Source organism: Ammospiza nelsoni, chromosome 3, assembly GCF_027579445.1.
Source record: "Ammospiza nelsoni isolate bAmmNel1 chromosome 3, bAmmNel1.pri, whole genome shotgun sequence".
Classification (NCBI taxonomy): Eukaryota; Metazoa; Chordata; class Aves; order Passeriformes; family Passerellidae; genus Ammospiza; species Ammospiza nelsoni.
In genome coordinates this window covers 97,400,596-97,423,895 of record NC_080635.1, presented here as the reverse complement: position 1 = coordinate 97,423,895, position 23,300 = coordinate 97,400,596, and the positions used below count along the sequence as shown (strand labels likewise).

At 37.3% G+C, this 23,300-nt stretch overlaps 1 protein-coding gene across 1 annotated transcript in view; it reads left to right on the top strand.

Moving 5' to 3' along the window:
* COL19A1 (collagen type XIX alpha 1 chain) overlaps window positions 1-23,300 on the top strand; it is a 179,437-nt gene that overhangs the window by 99,031 nt on the left and 57,106 nt on the right. The window contains exons 15-16 of the mRNA XM_059468666.1: window positions 6,239-6,286; window positions 20,203-20,256. Of these exons, the coding sequence (XP_059324649.1) occupies window positions 6,239-6,286; window positions 20,203-20,256 (102 nt within the window). The remainder of the gene's footprint in view (window positions 1-6,238; window positions 6,287-20,202; window positions 20,257-23,300) is intronic.

Here is a 23,300-nt window from a genome sequence, read left to right as displayed (position 1 = left end):
AAATAAACCTATGTTGATAAAAGTACTCAGTTCATGAATGTAAACTTAGGTGAAATTACCCTTTCAATTTCAATTTCAAATTATTGTCTCTGAAGGAAAGTATATTTTAAGGTTAATTAACAGAGAGAGCTAAAGAAATGGCCAAATCCAAAGAATAATGATGTCAGTGAGGAACATATTTTCTGTTCACTCCAGTAAAAAAAGGTGAAGAAAATGTAGCTTATCATGTTTTCTGGCAGACTGAAATACTTCTGCTAAATGCTGTCTCCTTTTCTGTAGAAGTAAATGGATTGAAAGCAGTTTAGAAAGAAAAGTGGTGTAACAGCAGAACAGTATGGTCACTGCCGTAAATTTAAGGGGCCCAGCAGGTGTAGAAATCTTTCCACTTGCTGTCTCAAGGTACTTCAGTAAGGATGTGACTGAGATCAGGTCATGTTTGGAAATGCTTAAGATAGAGGTAGTTTAATTTCCCTCATAAATGGTAATACAACAGGAAATTAGTCATCCTCCTCTGATTTTCCTGTGCCGTTTTCCCCATTGTAGCAGATTTGTAACAGTGAGGTGTGTCTGCAAGCTCTGTGGGCTTCCGTGTGGGTGGTGGTGGACAATCTTTTGGGCAAGAGGAGGAAACTATGGTAATTGAATTTTAAGGTCTCTCACTTCCTCATCCTCCTGTTTGGGGTTCAAGATAGGGCTGCATCACTATTGCAGCAAGCAAACTGCCTTGAGGATAGCAGAGAAACCAACACTTTGACCATCTTGACTGGAGGAAAGTTATTCATATTTGAGTTCCTTTGCTTGCTGAGTGTGATTGTCTGTTTTTAGCTGAGAGGAAGCCAGTCATTTACTCTCAATATGTAAAGGCCAAAGAGAAAAATAATCTCAGAATAGGGTAGAAGGATCACAGTGACCTGCACAGTAGAACTTGTTCTCTACAAACATCTCCAGACTAAGTGGATGCCTTTAAGACCTCTTGAACTGCATCTTGTTGCATCCTGTGTGGGATGCTGTGCCACTCTTACATCAGTGCAGCCACAGCAGTACCACACACCCCACAAGCAGTATTTGGGTGGCTGGAGAGTGCTCTTCAAGTCAGTCATGCTGCAGTTCTTCACCGTGATCACCCATTGTGCTATGTCAGGAGTTTGGAAGTCTGTGGTCACTTTTTACCTGAATGCTGATTACCGTGATTCCGTGCTGCTCTACTTGGGGAGTTTACAGAGGCATCATTGAAAATTTAGTTCGACAATGTGACAGCTTTTCTTAATCCTGAACAAGGACTGTGTTTAAAAGAACTACATCAATTTCTTGCAATGGGAACTGCCACCAGTTTGCTTTTAAAAATGTTTCAGCAGTGATGCTGTATCAGTGGAACTACACCTTTCTATTTATCATCATAATGTTTTGAAATTGCATGGCAAAATCATATCTATTATAGCTGGGTCTTTCTGAAGTAGCAAGTGTTATCAGTATAAAAGCTTGCATATTCAAATTATTAAAAAATTATCTATTTTTACATTATCACAAGGCATTTCTGCATGCCTAATTTAAACTTTGTTTCTGTCTTTGTTTGACTTATCTCACTAAACTACATACATTTGCTCCCCATCTAATAGCATTTATTCTGTAAAAACTGAGGTCATGTGTTTGCTGGAATTCATAGTGAGAAAACACTGGATGAAAGTAGCTTGTGTATAGAACACACAAACCAGTCAATAAATGAAATAAATTTTGTGCCTTAATTAGACCTGCATTATTATTGCTAACTTTTGTATTATATTTAATATATGTTGAAAAGGAAACTTATTCCGGCTCAGAATGTATTCCAGCAACACTATCTACAAGTACATAAGGCAGCTGTCTACCCTTCTGCTTCAAAAACTATCAGCTATGTTTTGAAGCAACTTACAAGATCCCAAAAATATATGTAATTGTCTAATATTTTGCTCTCTTGGCATCAACCATAATCTTCTGGGAGAAGTAGCATGAATAACAGCTTTAAGTAACCTCACTATTCTATTTCAGCTGGGTTTTTTTCTTTTTTTTTTTAACATTCTTTGTTTCACCATGGAGTCACAATAAAAACTTGGCTTTTTTGAGAATATGTTCTTAGGCACTTTCTCTGAGTTATTACATTTATGAACAGTGTCTCCACTATGTCTCTGCAGATGCTTGTTTTGATGTATCAGGTATTTAAAAATGCTTTTTTACCTGCAGAGTCACATGACAGGATTTTAGCCCTTCTACAGTAAGTGGCAGAGATGTTCACTGATTTTTCTGTAACTTCCTAACATATTTTTCTTCTACTGTGTCAAGTTAAATAATTTTATTAGTTTTTATCACCTGATACTTTCAAAAAATATTAGCTGTTAAAGTACTAAAATTGTATATCCTACAGATATTTTCAATACAAATTCTTTTAAAAACTCACTATTGCAGCATTTTTTAAACCTGTTGTTTTTTCCTAGTTTCCATCAACTTACACTAAGTTTTGATGATATTTCCTTTAAATATCTGCCCATGTGTTCTTCACAGTGTGGTTGCTTTTTCAATTCTCTGCGCTAACCAGCATATTTTCCCTTGTCATTAATACTTCCCTTTATGGTTTACCTCTTATAAAAAGATTCACAAGTTTCTGCTCTTCATTTCCAAGATTTTGTACCACCCTCTTGTGCCTACCAGTGCATCATGTATCATCTCTCTTCACAGCCACCCTGACAGATTTTCTAAGTTTCAGTTGCACTTAGGAGCATCTCCATTTTACTGGTTTTAATTTTCCCCAAGCTACATGGTAATGTTGTAGAGGTTTCTACTTCATGTTCCTCAAGCTCCTTCAGGTATGTTACTCCAAGGGGCTTGCTTGTCCATGGCAGGAACAGGCTTTATAGACTGTATATGTTATATTAATCGACTGCTCCACAAGGTGGGTAGAAGGCTGGCACCTTTCAGCCTCAAAGGTGGCCTGGCAGAGTCAGGAAAAGCCCATGTGTGTTAGGTGACCTCAAAGGATGCAGCATATCTTCCTGCCAGCCTGATGTCACACGAATAGGCTGGTTTTATACCTCACAGTGCCTTGTGCTGTTCCTAGGCATTGTTCTGTTCATCACCATAGCCATGCTCTTGCCAGGTCAAAAGTATCGAAGTGACAGTGACACATAGTGAATGACTTTAATTGCCTTGCAATACCTGAAGGGTATAAGAAAGGTGGGAGCAGACTTTAGCTGAGCCTGTTGAAATAGGATAAGGGATAAAACTGAAGGAGGTATTAAACTGAAGGAGGGTAAATTTAGATTAGATACAAGAATGAGGTTTTTTGACAATGAGGTTGATGAAACACTGGAACAGTTTGCCCGTAGAGTTGGTGGATTCTCCATCCCTGAAAACATTCAAGTCCAGGTTGGTTAGGACTCTGAGAAATTTGGTCTGGTTGAAGATGTCCCTGCTCATTGCGGGAGGCTTGGACTAGATGACCTTTAAATGTCCCTTCCAACCCAAACCATTCTGTGGTTCTATGATCTTAATTGCTTTGGCTGTTGCTTACTGGAGACTTTATACTTGAGGAATAGATTGCCTTCTGACATAAATGTGGATATACTGTTTAGAACACAATCCTCAGTATATCCCATATACCATAGATTGGATGGATGATAGATAGCTATAGATACGTATATTCAGTGTATATTCTATCCCTTTACCTGTGGTGTGGGCTCCTCTGACCAACTGTGCTATCCATGGCTGGTGGCAGTCAAATCTGATCTTTGATCTCCAAAGGAAGATCTCCAGAAATTAAATAGGAATGCAACCTAAGTAGATAGTTTAGTCTGCCTTCCTACAAACATGTATTTCTGTTCATTGCCAAGTCCTGTAGGATTTCAGTGGTAGATCTTTTATTCATCCCTTTAGAGAGAATTCACTGTAGAAGGTATTTTTTTTTCATTTCTCCTGCAGGTTTCCTCTGCAGTTTTTTTCCATGATCTCTTTCAGTGAATGTTGAGCAGGGATAGCACTGCTAAGGCATTACTTTGGCCAAGTTGCTACAGTTTTAGAGCTAGTTAATATGGTTAACAGGGCCCATGTTGTCCTATCAATTTTTAAACGGAAGATCCCACTGAGGTTGGTGTGAACTTTTACCTCAGTTTCAATATCAGGATGTGGCTCCTTGTACAGGGGAGTCCTCCCTGCCTAGTTACCAATTGTACACAGCTCTCCTCCCTTTCCTTGAAGATAAATCTCCTTATCTGGTTCCTTTTTCTTGACAATAATATTGTAGAGAGAAGAAAAAGAATAAAAGTACTCCTTGGATAAAAATGTTGGCTATTAATTATCACTATTGTGCAGTTGCATTCTTGTGTAATTCTTGTCCCCTTGGAGCCTTATTGTACAGATCTAGGAGGCTAAGAATTTCCTCCCCATAAAATGGACATTACAGGTTTTCATCTCATTCCCCTGCATAAAGTTGTCACTAAAATGAAAAATTAACAAAACAAAATTCCACCTCTTCCTGAATTCTCAGAATTTCTTCACAGACTTAGAATACTGCTAACCATTAGACAGAACACTGCAAGTTCCACACTACCTAGATGAGAAAGTAAAGAAGCTTTACAGAGGTCACATTGACATGCTCCTTTATGGGTTTGTGAATGTATAAGCTACATAACTTGCACTGTAATTAACTTACCATGATATTATTTGTTGGACACACGTTCTCATGCATATTTTAGTTACATAAACTTATGGTGAAAGATGGACATGGTGTGCATCAGTTTTGTAAAAGATCCTGCACCTTATCCTGTTTACATTATAAACTGAAATGATAAGAGAAATATCCTGTAGTGAAATACTGTCTAACATATATTTTTAGCTTCAGTGTTTGGAAACAGAGAAATGGTAGAAATGGAAAAGCTCTTGAAGTGACCACTTCATTTTAAAATTGAAGTCAGACTACATTCTAATCAATTTAAAACATTACTTGAAAATGTATGAGCTAGTAGCTTTGGAATGCCTATTTACTTTCTCAAGTTTATTTTGGGAATTAGAGATCATAAACGAACTTCTTAAATTCCTTTCTAGAAATCTGGGTACTTAAAAAAATTATGGTAGTCAAGGCACCTCAATTCACCCTTATTGGGTCACTAAATGTGTGTCACTGATTCTAAGTAAGTTGTTTGAATTTGACCAAAGATATAAATCATGCTGAAGCAACACATGAGTCTGAGTAATTTTAAAGATTTTTAAATATTAGTATTTAAAATTCTTAAATAAAACATAAGTTCTTTAATTGTGTGACATCTATAAGAATATAACATGCAAGGCTTTTGTTTTTTGATTATACAATGCAGAACTGTTACATATTCTTTGCTGATTACATTTAAAATTATTTCACATTTCTTGTTGCTATAATGGAAATTGGATTGCTTCCTCAATGTAATTTTTTAAATTGTTTTCCAAGGTGACTCATGAAGAAAAGGGAGAGTGGGGGGAATGACTGTTCTAAGTTGTTCTGAGATGTTATTTGAAGGCTTTATGATTACATTGTACAGTAATCAGATATAAAATTAAATCCCCAAAGCATCAGAACTGCTCTGTGATTTGGTGTCTGGCTGAAAAAGGCAGATCCTTGCATTGAGTTCAGAAGGAATCTCACGAGTCAAGGATATATTCAAAACACTCAAAGCTCCAGCGCCTGTTCAGGAGAGAGAGAGAGGAAAAAAAGAGACCCTGAAGTGTTTTGAAAAGCCAAGCCAGAATTGCAGAGGAAGCAGCACAGGGCTGGTTCTTAGGATGCAGTGAGCATAAGGCCTTCTGCTATATTTAGTTCCCTCTCCCTGCCTTTCCCTCCCCCTTCAGTGCCTATATTTGAATTTCTGTTGTAGAGTAAGTTGTCTTTCATTTAAAATAACTTTTTTGGTCAATTTTTATGGCATCCTAACTTAACAAGATAAGTCACTTTTCAAGTAATATTGTAGTTAAATACAACTATGCTTAATTAGTGCCGAGTTACCTCTTCTTTTCCAAAGGATACCGCCTTTATATGATGGCATGTGATTAATAATTATTGTTTGTGCTTTTTCTTGCACCTTAATATAACAGTAAAGGAATTGTTAGGAAAAGGCAATTCTTATTATTAGAAATAAATGCCTTGTCTTGCCATCTGGATCTTTGGTCTAGTGTTACTTCTGTAGAAAAGAGGATGAGAATAGCACTGAATGTTATAATTGTTTAATGTTTGTATTTTCAGGGTTTGCTGGAGGGTCCCCAAGGTCCACCTGGCAAAGAAGGTCAGAGGGTGAGTAAACTTGGTGAACAACTGGTCAGTGTGCTAACAGCTTGATGTGTGACTTCTGCCTAGCACTAATAAAAACTGGTGAGGTAGCAGCTGAGTATGAAGCATGCTGACAACAAACTGAGCCTTGACACTTGAGGTTTCTCTTCAGTTGAAGGAGATTTAACAATTTCAACTATCTAAAGTGTTTTAATGACTGGCAGAACAGATGTATTGTATTGTGTTTTGTGCAGTATGTTTCTGCTGTAATTTTAACTGAAGTAATATTAAAACTTCAGTTTTCCCTTTTTAGTAGGGGTGAACTATACTTTGCAACATCTAAGATATATAAAGATGAATTTAGGGTCATTATCTAAGATATTAGTAGAAACCAGTAATACTGACCCAGGTCTTTTAATGCCATTATGCAAGTGTCAGCACCCAACATATGTGTACAAATGACACAGTAAAGGGGACTGGAGGGGGAGGTGCAGAATATGCCAAATACATTAAATAAACCTTTGCTTTTTTATAATTTTAATATGATTAAGTAATGAACTGACTGGTTTCTCCATGTTGTTTTTATTTTCCCCGACTTACTGAATTTGATAATTCATTAGAGCAGATAACAAATAGTTATGATTGTGGTATCACAAGAATTAATTCACTGTTGTAAATTTATAATCTAGTATGTTCCTAAAAGTTTGGAAAAGTATTAAGACTCAAGCATTTCAATATTTTTACAAATTAAGTGTGTGGCCAGTTTGCAGTTCTGAAGTTGGGTCTCAATAATTCTTGGTTTATTTAGGCATCTTGATATTCAATATCACAGTTAAAATATCTGAAGTAAAAAGATTAAGTGTTTCTCATCATTGATCTTAGTAAACTACAGTGAATTTTTAAAGGCTAATTGAATGATTCCAATAATAGTAATAAAACCAACAGAAGACTAGCCCTTGAACAAAATGAGTAATGGCATGTAGACCTCAAAGCTATGTTTTATGTTGGTTGTAAAGTTTTAAAAATAGTACTAAATTCCATTTAAGCTGAACATGAAGACATGAAAGCTGAGTTTATGTATGTTTCTCACTAAGGATTGAGAATCTGATCAGAAAAACTCAGTGTAGTAATGCAGAATTCAAAGTTGTGTGATGACAATGTTATTAAAGTGCACTTAATAGCATATTGACGTCCTTATTAAGAATTTTATAATTACTATTACTATCACAGTTAAGCAATTAAATATATAGGATACTGTGAAAAAATAGTTGTATCCTGTTTTAGTATATTTTAGAGTTGTTCTGTAGAGTATTGAATCTGCAAAAAGACTGATTCTTCTTTAGGAACTGTTATAAAGATTCTTGTGTTTTAGAATCTTCACTCTTGGAACTTCATTTTGTATGCAAAAGTTCAGAGTTAACACACTGTGTTGTATTTAATGGTGGATAAATTGATTTGGAAATACTTTTAATTTTTTTTTTTTCATTTTGCAGTAGGAATTAGTGGGTTGACACTTTCATCATGGACATTTTCCTACTCACACATAAAATTGAGCTGCTGTCACACTCCAGCCCCTATAAAAATGGGAGCACTGATGGTTTTGTAATCTCACCATGCACACAGCTGCCATGAGCCAAACAATGGGAACAGCAGACTGGGGAGTCTCAGCATCTGTCTTTATCTTTCTAGCAGTGAGATGCTCACAACAATTCTCCTTCTGCTGGCCACTCCCGCCCCAGCATTAACAACAGTGTTGGCAGGCATAATCCAACTCCCATGTGCTCTTGCATTTCCAATACATTTAATTACACAATAACATACCATTTGTAACAAGATCTCTGCTCTGTTTAACGACAAACAGGACAGTGCACATCTAATGGCTATTAAATGCTCCTTTGTATTCAATTATAGATGTCATGTTCCTCTGTTCTACTTTCAGCAGATCCTTCAAATCTTTCACATTATATGAAGTTATTGCTTTTCTCATGGGCTGTCTTTTGAAGATTAAAGCATATTATTGAGTGTGTAACAAGCTAATATTTTTTTCTCCCACAAATTATTCAGACCTAAAACAATATTGTGTCCATTCTGAAGACTGGAACTGTAACATATTAGGGGGAAAAAAGCCATTCCAGAAACACTTGAAAGTATCTATTCACTTTGAGAACATGAACTTTTATTTTAAGTTGCCATTCATATGGTACTTGCTATATTCAAAATTTAACCTACCTGCATCTGGAGCATTTTTAAATGCTCCTTTGAAAATTGGTCTTAGATGAATAAGAAGTTGAGAGGACAATCATATAGTGTGTAACTTACAGACCTCGGAATACACGTTGAAGCAAGGAGAATTAACAGTGTTAATGGCCATATTGAAGAAACATATAGAAGGCTCAGGTTAGAGCTAGTGACAGGTAAATGGCAATAGAAAATGAGTGGAAAAGCAAGGAAAACAGCATGCATTTTCATTTTCAGAGTGTTTTAAGTGAGGTTTTATTATATCAACAGAGATCAGGGTTTAATACTAGAGCTACTAAGAAATACCAAAGGTGTCCTGTCCCAGAGTGGGCACCCATCTCCCTGCATTCACTGAAGAGGGAACTAGGAAAATTATGCCCCTAGTGAGAGGAATAAGTCTGAATAGTAGTATTTCTTTCATCTCACAGGAATAATCTGCACAAAAAATCACATCATAAAAATAGATATAGTAATTATTATAGAAATAGAGTAAATGTTGCTATTATTATAATAAACATAAAGATAACTGTAGTTTTTGAGTTCAAACTTATGTCAACCTTAAAATGCTTGTTGACATGTACATCAAATAGGCTTAGGAATGCAAATTTACATCATTACTTAATTAGATTAGTGGTGCATTTATTTCAAGTGTAAAGGGGGATCAATACATTTTTTCAGATAAGGTGGTAGCAGTTTTTTCTGATAGATGCACTGTAGACCAGAGTTACTGGTGTCATTTGAGCCCATGCATAATTATTAAAACACTGAATATGTCACTTTGTGTGTCTTTGATATATTATGCTGTATATATAATATAGTAATATAGTATATTACTACTGTATGGTCATACTGGGTTATCATCTTACTCCCACATCAAAGAGCAGTTTAGGTTCTTACTTGTTTAGATGATGGTCAGCAATGGAAATTGATGACAGAAGTGTGTTAAATATCTTCTATCTTAGTTGGTCTTGCTGGATGCTTTCCAGATCTCCTAAAGAATAAAAAGGTTTGCAGAAAGCAGTACACTAGTGTGATATGTTCACAGAAATGTAGTATGGGGAGATCATTTGGAAGGAGAGAGAAGCCCTGAAAATTCTAGTTTTGTACAGCATTAAAGGGCCCTGTATCAGGATGACCAGGCTATTTTTTAGCTTTATTTAACAGAAAATTGCAGATTTACTACAGGGTTTCAAGTAATGAAGTAATGGAGAGCAATGAATGTGATGATAAATAAAATTTGGATTCATAATCATATTACTTCTCTTATACTATTCTAGTACCAAAATGCATAAATATTTATTTTCTGAATAAACAACTGGATTAATAGTCTAGCATTTATCACAAGTATTGGTTGTGTCTCTAAGAGTAGACTCATCAGTTCCCATTCTTTCCTCACTTGTTGTGACACCTTTCCCTCTCATCCCCATTATCTCCTCTCATTGTGACTGGCTTATGCAGGAGAGCAGCCTTTGTGAGCAATGGGTACAAATAATGACCTTCAGACTTACATATCTTGTTTTCTTTACACAGCACTAAAAAGGGAGGAGCAGAGTTTTGAGATGAAGAGAAGGAATTTGTTTTCAATTTTGCATGGTTTACTACCGAGCTTCATATACACAAAAGAAACTTCCTAGAATTTTCATTAGCTCTACAAAAAATATTAAAATATATTCAATGATTCATCACATATTTTCCATCCTTAATTAGACTGTTACTCTGAAAGCAAATGTAATTGTCATGGAAGAAGACATCATAACCTGGTTATATCACAACCTGGCCAAATTCAAAGAGCACACAGTGAACTTATTTCTGATTCTTCGATCAACCTGAGACTTATATAAAACTCATTTAAAGGGCTGTAATAATGTCATCAGAGAATGTAGTTAAATTTTGTGTGAGCATGTAGAGACTTGTGTTTCTCCTTTTGCCAAGATACCCCTGACACTTACCATTCACATTTGTTATCAATGTTGTGTTTTCCTGTGAGCTCAAGGAGTCCTCAAATGTTTGCTCTTCTTAAAAAGGTCTGGTGTTTCCTCTTGTTCTACAAGTAGTGACTTTGAATAACATTTTTTAGGGTTTTTGATCCTAAATGAAGTGTTTTGTGTTAGACGTGAGACCTTATTCAGCAGGAGTTTTGGGTTTTAGTTCTGGTCACTGAAAGAAAAGGGCCAGTAGAAACAGCTACTCATTCCTGCATGAGGAACACTAGACTGCTCTGTGGGCAGGCATTGCATTCATACATCATTTTTCAGTGTCCATCACATTGGCTTCAGGCATGTTACTGCTGCAGCAACCTGATACTATTATACAACTGCTCAGAATTACATCAGGAGCTTCAGAAGGTAATTACACATTGCTCAGAAAAGTCCCTGGTCCAGCATTACCAACCCACAAACAATACTGAGATTGGCTACTAACCTAGCATTGCGTGGAATTTAATCACAGTGGACTACCACACCATCTTCCTGGATTCCTGTGTTGTGCAGACCTATTACTTTTCTCAGTCATCTTGCACTTTCTAGGTAAGCTCATCTTTTGCAGAAGTCCAGTTTTCACTTCAAAGAATATCAACAACAGACTCTTTGCAAATCTCCTTGAATTCTGACTTCCAGTGCTTCTTGTCAATCACACATTTCAAAATATGCATTTTATTTTACACTTAGCATGTATCTAATCTTCCATTAGCCTCTAGCAACTGGGTTTTTAAATGTCTTCTTTATATTGAAGAGGTATTTAGAGTTTTTCTCCACAATCAAATCACTATTCCATTAATTTCTGAAAAAATTCCACTGGGGCCTTCAGTTCCCATGCAAAGAATTTTCTGAAGTCTTCAAATAATTTTGCTATGTTGCTGTGTATTCTTAAAAATTTCTACTACCTATAGTTTACAGGCCACATGAAGCTTTCCAGACTCTGGCTGGAATTTTATATTTCCAAAATAATATTCCAAATGTTTTGAGAAGTAATGCTTCATTTCAGTTGGATATCTTTGTAGAAGGGACTTTCCCTGAACTTGGTGCATTTTTTATAAATACCATTTTTTTCTGAAAGTTACTCCGTTTTAAAAATATAATACCTCAGGGAATTCCAAGAATTTTCTTAATGTGAAGGATCAAGGCAATTTTATTAGATAGCTGTACTGTGAAATCTAGACAGGATGATTTTTGCATTCTCAGCTGGCCTCTAGAAGAGCCAGGCCCAGCACACAGCTGAAACACACAGCAGTTTGTGCAGCAGTTTCTGCTTCTTTACAATCCTCTTGCTGCCTTCTTGAGCTCCTGTGGCTGCATTTCTCTTCACAGAGAAAAGCAAGTCACAACTTCCCAAGGATTTTCTGAGATCCACATTCTCTGAACCTCAGAGAAAGAAAAAACAATTCTTATCTCATTTACTGCTCCTGTATTCTAGAACAAGTGAAATGCATTGTGGAAGATTGTTTACCTGAAGGGAATAGGTAATTGGATTCTGGTGTGTTTTGATTCCTTGACCAATTGAATCCAGGTGTGTGTGTCAGGACTGTGGGTGACCAGTCACAAGATTTTGTGCAGTTGAGTGGAGTTGAAGTTTGTGCAGATTCAGTGTAATACAGTGTAATATAGTATCGAATAATATAATATAATGAAGTAATTAATTAACTTTCTGATATCCATGGAGTCAGATGCATCATTTCTCCCCAGATATCGGGGATGCCCTGCTTTACTATAAGCTTCTAGGCACTTTTTCTGGGATTTGGGCACTTTTGGGAAGCCACTGAGGATGCCTGCTGCTTCCAGGTGAGGCTCAGGTAAGGGTGGCTCTGGCAGCTTCTGACAAGCTCTGTCCTTGAGCAGCAGTGCCACAGCAGGGAGGTCAGGCCCCTGCTGGCCGGTGCCAGGATGAGGCCTCTGTAGGAGCAGTTTGTGCAGCCATGGCAGAGGCAGCCAGGAGATGCAGCAGGTGGCTCAGCAGTTCGTGCAGGAGGGCACAAAGAGGCCAGCAAACCTTCTCTGTCCAGCATGCACACCCTTAGGGATGGTGCTTACAAGGCACAGGACCCAAGCGCTATGGAAGGAGCAGTGACAGCTGTTTGCTGCCAGACTTTCGTACCCAGATGGAGGACACAGCTGTCTGTCCATAGGGCTCACACAATACAATCCTCTCTTGGTTATTTTGAATGGTCATGGTGACTGGGAGAGGCTCCTGAAGACTGGAAAAGAGCAAATATCACTTCTGTCTTCGCAAAGGAAGGTGCAAGGAACTACAGGCAAATAGGCTTCAATCCCTGGCAATGTGAAAGAAGAAATCTTCCTGAAAACCATTTCCAAATATATGGAGGACAAGAAGGTGATTGGGATAGTCTCCATGGATTTATGAAAGGAAAATTTTGCTTGATGAAATACCTTGCTTTTTAACATGATGTGGCTAACTAGGTGGATGAGATGTGAGCAGTGAATGCCAACCTCAGCTTTAGCAAAGCCTTTGACATAATCTCCCATTATCTTCATAGCCAAGCTGACAAAGTACAGGTTAGATGGGTGGATGGTGAGGGGGATTGAAAATCATATGAAAAACAAGGTCCAGAAGTTTTTCATTAGGGGCACAATGTCCACTTGGAGATGAGTGTACCCCACTAACGGGGCTGCTCCTAGAGCCAGTAGTGTCCAGTGTCCTCATTAACAGCCTGGACAATGGGGCAGAAGAAACCGAGAGCTAATCAAGTTGAACAAGAGCTAATGCAAAATTCAGCATCTTGGGAGGAATAACCCCAGATATGAGCATACACTGAAAACAAACTGTCTGGAGGAAAGCTTTGTGTAGAAGAACTCTTTGGACATTAAGCAGACCATGAGCCAGCAGCACATCCTTGTGGCATAAAACAGGCCAACAATATCTTGGCCTGCATTTGAAAGAGCACGGCCAACAGGTCAGGGGAAATATCCTTCCCCTTTGCTAAGCTCTGGTGAGACCACCTCAAGGAAGACACAGATTTCCTCAGGGGTGTCAAGGTGCAACTGGAGAAACTTCTGTGGAAGGAGAGACTGAGAGCTGGGACTCTTCCGCCTGGAGGAGGCTCAGTGGGAATCTAATCAGTGTGTAAATGTCTGATGTGAGGGAATAAAGGAGAAAGACACATTCTCCTCAGTAATAGCTGGTGACAGGACAAGAGGCAAGGGGTAAGAAATCTTTTAAAAAGGAAAAAAAAACCAAAGCCCAAAAAATTCTATCTCAACACAAGAAAGAATGTGAAGTTCATCAAATACTGATGCAGGCTGCCCAGAGAGGTTGTGGAGTCTCCATCTGTGGAGATACTCAAAAGCTGAGTAGACACAGTCCTGGACAATTGATCCTGCTTGAGGACAGGTATTATACTGAGTGATCTCGAGACTTTCCTCCAACCCAGACAATTCAGTGGTTTTTATGTGACTAGCTCTAGTTTATTCTCAGCATAGCTACAAACAACTTCATTCTTATGGATTAATGCAAATTTTTTAAAGTCTTTTATATGTATTTAAACAGATTATTTCTCCATCATGGTGGTTTCCCTGGTTCCAGTGGTGAATTGGGTTAAAGCATTTAAAAATATTCTGCAATATCACAGCCATATCCTTGACTTTAAATTCCTTGGGATTGGTGTCCTTGGGTTGCAGGTGTCCTGAAGTAAATATTTTTGAAAGAACTTCCTTATTTCCAATAGTTGTGTTTATAATACCAAATACTTCACTTAAGAGGAAGTTATTTTAGCATTATCTTAGTAATAAATTAAATACCTCATAAAACTAAGAATCTGTTGTCATATCTAGTATTTCAACATTGATTTTACTAAAATTACATATTTGGAGGGACTCTGTGGAATTACAATATTTGCCTTATGTTAATAATCAGCTTATTCTCTGAGATTACAAGTTTTTCTAATCAAGCATGAACAAAGTTAGTTTGACAGAGTGGAAAATCTTCATAAATAAATGAATGGAGAGCTGTTAGATTTTCTTAACATAATCATTTAGAGTGGCATCAAAATGAATTTAAATTCAGATTGCATTTATCTGATTTATAGAACATTAATATTTCTTTGACATAATTTCTTTTCTAGTTCAGTGAACAAATGTTGTACTTAACCAATTATAAAACAAACCTTACAGAACAATGATAATATCTGCATTGCAGGTCAGCCTCCTGCCACAATGTAAAACATTTTCTTCACAGCTAAAGCTCTGGAGTTTTGGAATCTCTTTTCATCTTCTCAGTCCCTGACTTTGATGTAAGTTGTTTTTAAACAGGCAAAGCTCCAATCTGATTTCATCTTTAAGTTAGAGTTCTGTATGTTCCTTCACTCTGACATTTAACAGTCCAAAAATGCTTAATGTAAAACAGTTTTTCTCCCAGAATGTCTCCACATTGAAATACATATCCAGTAAATTAGGATACAGCTTAAAAATATTTATTTTTTCCACTTTGGCATTTAAAAATGGAATGAAACAGTTGTGATTTAGAAAGCTGAAAATAGATTTTTCAATCGGAAAAATTCTTTTTTTTCCATTGTCAATTGCCACTGTAGAAATTAAAACCTAACTTTTACTGGAATGGCAGAAATGGTGTAACTACTTCTAAGAGGTTCTTTTAGAATTTCAGACTCTCTTCCAAATACTGTATTTTTAATATTTCTTTTCATGTCTATTAGCCAAAGGTGTAGAAATATGAGAGAATAAGAAATTATATCTAATAATGAAAATTAAGGTATAAACTATGTAAGTATAGTTGAAAATTATTTCTTTCTGGTTTTGAAATGAAATTGAATTTTTATGGATACACTTGAAAAAGTGTGATGCATTTCATCTAGTGATTTTTTGGCAAAAGAGGTCATGGCATTTGACTTCTTGGCATTGCTGTGCCTGTTTAGGGACTTAGTTTTGTTAGTTAAACTCATTTCAATTTTATGTAGCCTGGCTAAGCATTCCCTTTAAGCATTTTAATAATGTCACAATGAAGAAACTAGAGATTTTGTAAATCATTCCTAAAATGAATTTGGAAACCCAAGACTGAGTTCAGGAAGGCTTCTGCATCAGTGAGGAGCTCCCTACTGACTTTTCTCCCAAAGAGGGGATTGGGCTCTGTGTGCTCTATTCTTCTGTGAGCCACATTTCTGTGAAAGGTTCTAGTGGGGTATGGTGAACAGTCTTGCACTTGAGTTCTGTAAATGTTTTAATTTCTTGCCTTCTGGCCTTATTTCCTGTGATTTTTGTTCAGGTTTATCATCTCATACAGAGGTTAATTTGTAATATGCTGGTTGCCATCGTATGTCCTCAAGGCCAAAGTTAATAGGATTGAAGAAGGGATTGTACAGTCAAATCCTAACAGTGTATTGCTGAAGTTAATGAGGTTTCATTGTCTGCAACATGGATTTTCAATTTAGGGGAGAGACTATCCCAACTCTTGCTGTAATCTGAGATAATGTGGGCACTGGAACTGGCACTTGGCATCTGTAGGTCAGGCACTGTGAGACAGGGGTCTTTAACTCCCCACTCACCTCCTGTTTTGGTTATATCTGTGCCTTTTTAAGGCTGGTTTTGAGGATTAACCAAGAGAATCATAGTGTAACTTGGCAAAAAAATTACATAAACCTCATTAATTTTGCATAACAACTACAGTAGTTAAGACTTTAAAGCCCAGATTTTTCCTTTCCCTAGAACTATTTCTTGTTTTGAAATGTGATGATGTGTTTCAAGAACCACTAATTAGCACTTCCCCTTGAAAATTCACATGGGTTTATTCTAAGAACTTTTACCTTCATACTAAAGTGTAGAGTCTTTAAATTATTAACTCCATAAATCATGTCAGTGTTCCTACATAACTGCTTGATTTTATCCTTAAATAATCCACAGTTTATTTTTAAACACTAGGATTAGAGATCTTACTCCTCTAAAGTTAGAGAGATGTGAGTAGACGGATATGGCATGGTACAGCAGGGGGTTACAATACAGATTTTGAATTCTTGTTTGAATTCTTGCACTGTGTGCTGGACCTGCAGCAGTGCCCAGGGGCAGCAGTCAGAACCAGAGCACAAATCCTATGGGAGGATGGCCAGAGCTCTCTTCTGAACAGCTTTCCATCTCATGTCAGGCAAAGCTCATCAAGTCATTTCAATTCACAGAAGGGGTGAAGGAAAAGAGAAGTAAAGAATGCAGCTGACCACATACTTCAGCTAGGCACTCAGCTGGGTTTCCTGAAGCATATAATCTCTCATTTACTTTATTTTTAGTATTTTATCTTTTTTTGCCCCTAACCAAGCAGTTATTATTTGAATGATTTGTCATTTGAATGATCCAGCTGAAGTCTGTCCTTTGGGAAAGAGGAAAGTAGCCTGCTGTACAAATTAGTTGGGGCAGGAGTCAAGGGAGCAGCATACAATAGCAGGAACATTTGGAAAACTTCTTATCACTTTGATTAGCAGCAAAGATTCATGCAGCACAAAGGAAATAGCCAGCAACTGTTTTGGTCTCTTTCAGGTATTCTAAGTAGGATTAGACAACTTGTTGACACCACATATCGTTTTTAAGTGAATGTAGGTGGTAATGCATTTTTTATTTAGTTAAAGGAACAATATGATGCCTAGGACATTTATTTATAATTTGAGTGGGTTTAGAACCTCAATATTTGCTCAGTGATCTAAGCTAAATGAAGGTAACAGCCCTCCTGTGTGGGCTGTCAGCCCTCTGCACAGGGGCAATAAATACAGCTCTCATGGGGCTAGCAAGACCCACAGCTGAGCAGGAGATGGGAACTGTGGCTCTCTGCTAAGCCCACTCTATAAACAGAGAGGGCACTGAGATGTTTTTCACTTCTTTCTTGCCAGAAGGATGACTCAAAATCAAAATGTAAATATTTAGTCATGGTCTGGCTCATGGTCTGCCCAAGGCAGCATCATAATGGGCTCGTCAAAAACATTGTTCTAATTGTTTTAATTACTCTAAACAAAAACATAAACCAATATTTTCTACTTACACTCCTACTATAGTAAAATATATATGTTTATTTCCCCTGCTGATGCTGAGAAGTCATAGAGAAGCAGGAGTGCTGACAAGTAGGGGGAGTTTTGGGTATTCCTGACATTGAAGTCTCTGTATCTGAATGACATTGCTGAAAGGTAGTGGCCTTTCATGCATTTCTGTATTAAATTTAAAATACCAGACAGGTTACAAAGGTGCTTGGATGCAAAAAAAAGGACTTTTATTACTCTATAAAAAGCTTATGCCTCATACTGATCTGTGTGGTTGTTTTACATGCAACATTGTATAATGGCTAATAATATAATGATGGGATAAAAAGTGGGACAGATGTTTCCTCTGTGTTTCACTGGGTATGTGTTTTAGTAACTAATAAATGGTGAAAAACAACTATCCCCATTTTTTTTTATAACTGGGTTGGTTTTTTTTTCAGAAAATTAATCAAGTTTTGTCTTTGTTATGTCATAAATCATATTTTAGTCCATCTTGTAAACAGAGATAAAATTGCCTTCCCAACATATTCCCTGTTTTCCTGTGTAATTAACACCTCATTCACAGTTGTGTCTGCCAGTCAAAGCCCTGTCTTCTTCATCCTGACACTTCCTTGATACTTTGTTTAGACTGCTGTGACTTTAAGTGTCATCCTCAGGATACTTTAGATAAGTTCAAACAGGAAAAGGAAGGTGCTTCAAGAAGTCAACACTGTAGATCATTATAACTCGGAGGGACTATTTTAAAAGTATGGAGTAATTTATCTTTGTTTATTACATTATTACCTCTCAGTCTGTTTTTCCTTCTTTCTAAGGGAAGTTTATTGTTGGTTGGATTTTTTTTTTCAAGTCAGGAAATATCAGTTTCCACCTGTATTTCCGGAGTAGAGATGATTCCAAGAGTACAGATGTAGCTCTGCAGCCTCCTGTGCTTGTGCATGTGTGCCCTGGCAGGCCAGGCAAGCTCCTCAGCTGCTGGGTGAGCAGTATCAGTGAGTGACCAAAGCCAAAACCTGCCCCATCTGCAGTTCTCCTGCTCCACCAAAGCCAAAACCTGCTGGCTGAGCTGCCAGCCTAGCTGGTCCTGGGGCTGCAGGGTCAGTGTTGCCAGCACAGAAGAGGATGTGCTGGGGGTGGGTAGTGAGGGCCAGCAGAGCCTTGAGCCCAGCCTAGGCACCTAGGACTGTATTCTGGCTCTAAAAATTTACCCTTAGCTGCCCCAGTTAGAGCTCTGCATGTGCAAGTACTGGTGGGATTAAACAGCTCAGCACATGACACATGTCTCAGCTAGTTAAGACCCAGGAATTTGGCACTCCAAAAATGCTGAGGTGGTTTTGTTTCACTCTGACTGGCTGAGGATGATGATAAAACCATGGTGGCAGTGTACATGTTGTGTGGCACAACGCAATGGCTGAAACACATCCACACAATCTTGGTTCTGTTTCTTCTTCTGCTTGAAGGGCTTGAGATACCTACCACTGCCAGGAGAGTCCCTGGCTTCTGGGCAAGAGGTTGCCCTGGAGAGCTGCAGGGTGGGAGGGAGAGGGATTTTCCACCCTTGCTGACATCCCCTCGACACAGATCAAGATTAATGAAATGCACAGCATGAGAGTGCTTTCCTACAGATCAAGGCTCTCACCTGGAAATAGCAAAACTGGATTTCTTTCTCTTCCTGAGAATACTGCTGCAGCCTATGTGACAGTTATTTAAGAAACTGCAGAAGCAGACTTAGTAGTAAGGAGCAGAGATTACTGAAATATGCCTATGTGTTAATTGTGAACCATCAGCCAGAATTTTATTTTTTTCACTTTTTAAGCCAAGTTTTCACCAGGACACTCCCCCTAATGCTTAACATTAATTTACGTTTTCCAAATGCAAGGGAAAAGTTTACTCTTAATGGATATAACATTTTTTTTCTTTGCCATTTGCACTTGGATATTAGTTGTTCTCAGCTGTTGTTTCTAAAAAATGTGCATCAGATTTCAGCTTGGCAATAAAGATGTTAATTCCTGCAAATTACTTCCATTTTTATGTTGATCTTCCTATAAAAAAGCATATGTGAAAACAGTTGTTCAAGCAAACTCTGTACTAAAAAATGTAATAGTTACATATGCATGTGTTTTTTAGGAACTGAGTGCAAAGTCTCCCTTAAGTAGACTTTTATGAACTTTATGTTTTAATGCAAATGATTTTGCTTGTGCATTATATATATACAGATGGTAGTAATTGCACAAAGAAGGTGAGTTGTGTTTGCAAATAAATCTCTGGCTTTTGTGCTCATTATCACATCCCAGAGAAGAAGGTATGTGTGTTTGTTAATTGGGTTATGTAGCACATACGTACTCACTGTGCTGCAGCGCAGTTTTACATCCCAAGCTCCAGTGTATTCATACAAATGTGATTTCCTTATGCCTCATCAAGGTACTTTGTTAATAACCCTATCAATGCACTCATATTTGAGACAAAGCTTTAAAATGTGACATTGTTACTGGGATGGAGATACAAATATAGTTTGTTATAACTATTAAAAACAATCCTAGAAATACTCATATAGTATTGCAGTGACTGATAGAGAGTATTCATTTTGGATGGATTTTGTTGTTGTTGTTTTTGGGTTTTTTTTTTTGGTTAATATATAAGGCAACAAATCTTTTCTTAAAATTCTTATTTCAAATCAGTCCCTACCCACAGCATTTATAAATGTCTGTTGTAATTTTTTTGTTTCCAGGGCAGACGAGGCAAACCAGGCCTTCCAGGAAAACCAGGGCCACCAGGACCTCCTGTGAGTAACTAATGAGGGGAATGGGAAATTTTCACTCTTCCTTGGACTTTGTTAACTCTTTTATAGCAGGTTACTGGATCATAATTATAGTTTAAATTAATTGATCTGTGTGTACTCTGCTGTATCAAACACCTACTACTGGTAGCCTGTTGTTGCAGCATTAATAAAAGGACTGGGTCCACAAGTAGGAGGGACTACACAGGAGGGAAAGAACAAGATGGAAACTTCAGCAGAGAAAGCAGAAATGGGCATTTCAAAGAAAGACTGGCCATGTATGCTAGCTGTGAATACTGTGCTTTCATTCCCTTTGCAAAATGCATGATGCTCTGTAAAAGGGATAATTTCTGTCTCAGAGGGGTAATTTGAAAGATGAAGGACTGTGTGAAGCATGTGCCAACTGTCTGAATGATGGGGAGGATTATACCCAGCACTGGAATGAGCACTCAGCTGTAGTTCAAATGAGTTGACTGAAGAATTAAAAAGATTAAGAAATACATGACTTTATGAAAGGATTTGTAATATGGAGAACTAAAGGGTTTAGCTCAGATCTAAGAGGTTTGGGATTTTCTTTTTCTTCTCTATTTTTTTTTTTTTTTGAAAGAGAAAGGATTTAAAATTCAAGTCAGGCATGAATGTATACTAGTCTTTAATGAAAGCAGCCCTTTTTGTTAGGGGAAGACTTGATCATATTTGTAAAATTCTCTGTACATTGTATTGTAAAAATGCTGTCATGCACAAATGCAAAACAGCTATTTGTGGATTAAGTAAACTTCTGCTGCTTTACATTCTTAATATAAAACAAAAAACATTATAATTCCTTCTTTTACTTACCTGGATAAAGGCTAGTGGTTTATGTATCTGAACATTTGATTCAAATGTTTCAACCTGGTCTTATATGTAGAGCAGAGAATAATGCACTGCTGCATGGGATACAATGACTAAAATGAAACAGATGTCATCTACCCTCATCCAAAACAAAAACTGCATACATTTCATAAATAATTTTTTCTTGCAAAATGTGTTCAGAAAGAGGTGTTTATGATGGAATTCGTTTATCCTGCATAAAACCAGTTTAAAATCCCTCCCTTTCACTCTTTCCGCCGGCATACAGTCATATTGAAGCCTTGCTTGTTTGAGTCCTTTGCACAGTGCTAATGCTGAAATGGTATTGCAGATTGCAGGAGGCCAAACAGAGGGAAGGACTGATGCAGAATCTTTCTTAATACAAGTGCCAAATATAACCTTTAAAGGATAAAAAAGCAAACCATAGCAGAGGTCAATGTTAGACCTAATCTACTTAGCATTTTGTGAGCTAGTGAAAAGCTGTTTCTGCGTTACGGATTTCTGCCATCCTAGATTTGCTGGCAGGTCAGGCTTGTGAAGATGTATGATCCTTGACAGATATACCAGAAATCTTGAGAGGAAGCTAAATTGCACTTCTATTACTGAGATGTAGCTCAGATTTTCTTACAGCAAGTGGAAAGCTCAACTTTGTGAGCATGGCAACATCACTACAAGGAGCTCTGTGTTGGGTACTGTAGCCTAGGACTACATACAGAGAAGCATTCCTTAAACAGCCATGGCCTAAATATTGGTTTGAAGTATTTGTTTCTGATATAACTCTCTTGATGCACTCCTTGCTTTGAATACAGCCATACCACCATCTTGTGTTCCTCTTCCAAGGCTGGGAAGATAACACATAGAAAAGGCATACTCTAAAAGCAGTAATGCCTGCTAACATGCATTGGCAGGATCCCCATACTTCAAGTGCCACAGCTTGTATGCACCAAAAAAACTTCAACAGGATCCATCATTCCCCCTCTCTTTCTCAAGGCTCAAACTATATTCAGTTTTGCTGTGCTTCCAGGTGCCCTTCTCTCCCAACAGTAAGTAGATTCTCCATGCACATGGATGCATGGTTAGCCCTTTCTTTGGCTTTCCCAAAGTGCAACAGAGCACTCACACCTGCAGGGTGCTTGCTGTCATAACTTTGGCCTACACAGCACAGAGTGCTTAAAAGATTGGCTGAATATGTAAAAATTAGACTCTCCAGCATAAAAAAAAAAGGGTTTTGGCTGGCGTTCAAAAATATAGGAAATTTGTTTTTGAGAAAAAGGAGATTCAGTCATTAATTGTTAGGGTAGCTACAGCATGAAGTGTGTGTTTGAAATCAATAAGTTTACCTAATTTATTTATCAGTTTATGCCATGATGTTAGGTATTTCATTTATATATTAGAACAGTCAAAAAAAACCCACAAAAATTGTGATAAGAAAATACAATACTCAGGGTATTTATTATAAAGGACAGTCCTAATAACAATGTGCACATACAGGGATTTGTGGGAAAAGATTGTGGTAAAATTAAAGAAAACTGGAAAGCTGCAAAAATTGCAATCAGCATACATGCTGTGCTTTCATGTGACAGGAGTGTAAAAGCACCTGCTAACAGTCAAAAATCTACTTGTAGCATGGCAGCATTTTTGACTTTTCTAACCTTCTGCCAATATCTCATCTTTTTTTCTTTTTTTTTCCCTAACCTAATTTCTGGGGACTTTTTTCAGTAAAATTAATGCTTGGTGTAAGTTTCCAATCCCTTAACATCATCTGCATGGCTTTGGTTAAAAACTATCACTGTCAGAAACATAGATTGATTGGCATCTAGTAATGAAACTGTTCAGTTAAAGTGGGACTTCCTATGAAATTTCTTCCCGATATAATTTCTTTTGTGTAATTTTTTCCTTGTCCTTTCTTTTATGTTATTTTTTTTTCTCTTTGGAACAAGTCCTGTGCCCATAAAAAGGCAAGGAGTCAATGAGGAATTTTATTGATCAGCTATAAAAAATATTTTTGTAAACTTATGGAATATATTCCTCCTTTGTATTAGTTTAAAGTCCATTACATATTATAGACTTCTAAGGTGTTCTTTGATTCCCTACTGGTTCAGAATTGGTAGTATGCATCCTTGATGTCTGCTGTTGGTTTTGATTACTGTCCTGTTATTTCAGTACAGGAGAGCCCAGATATGAGCTCACAGCGTCTCAAT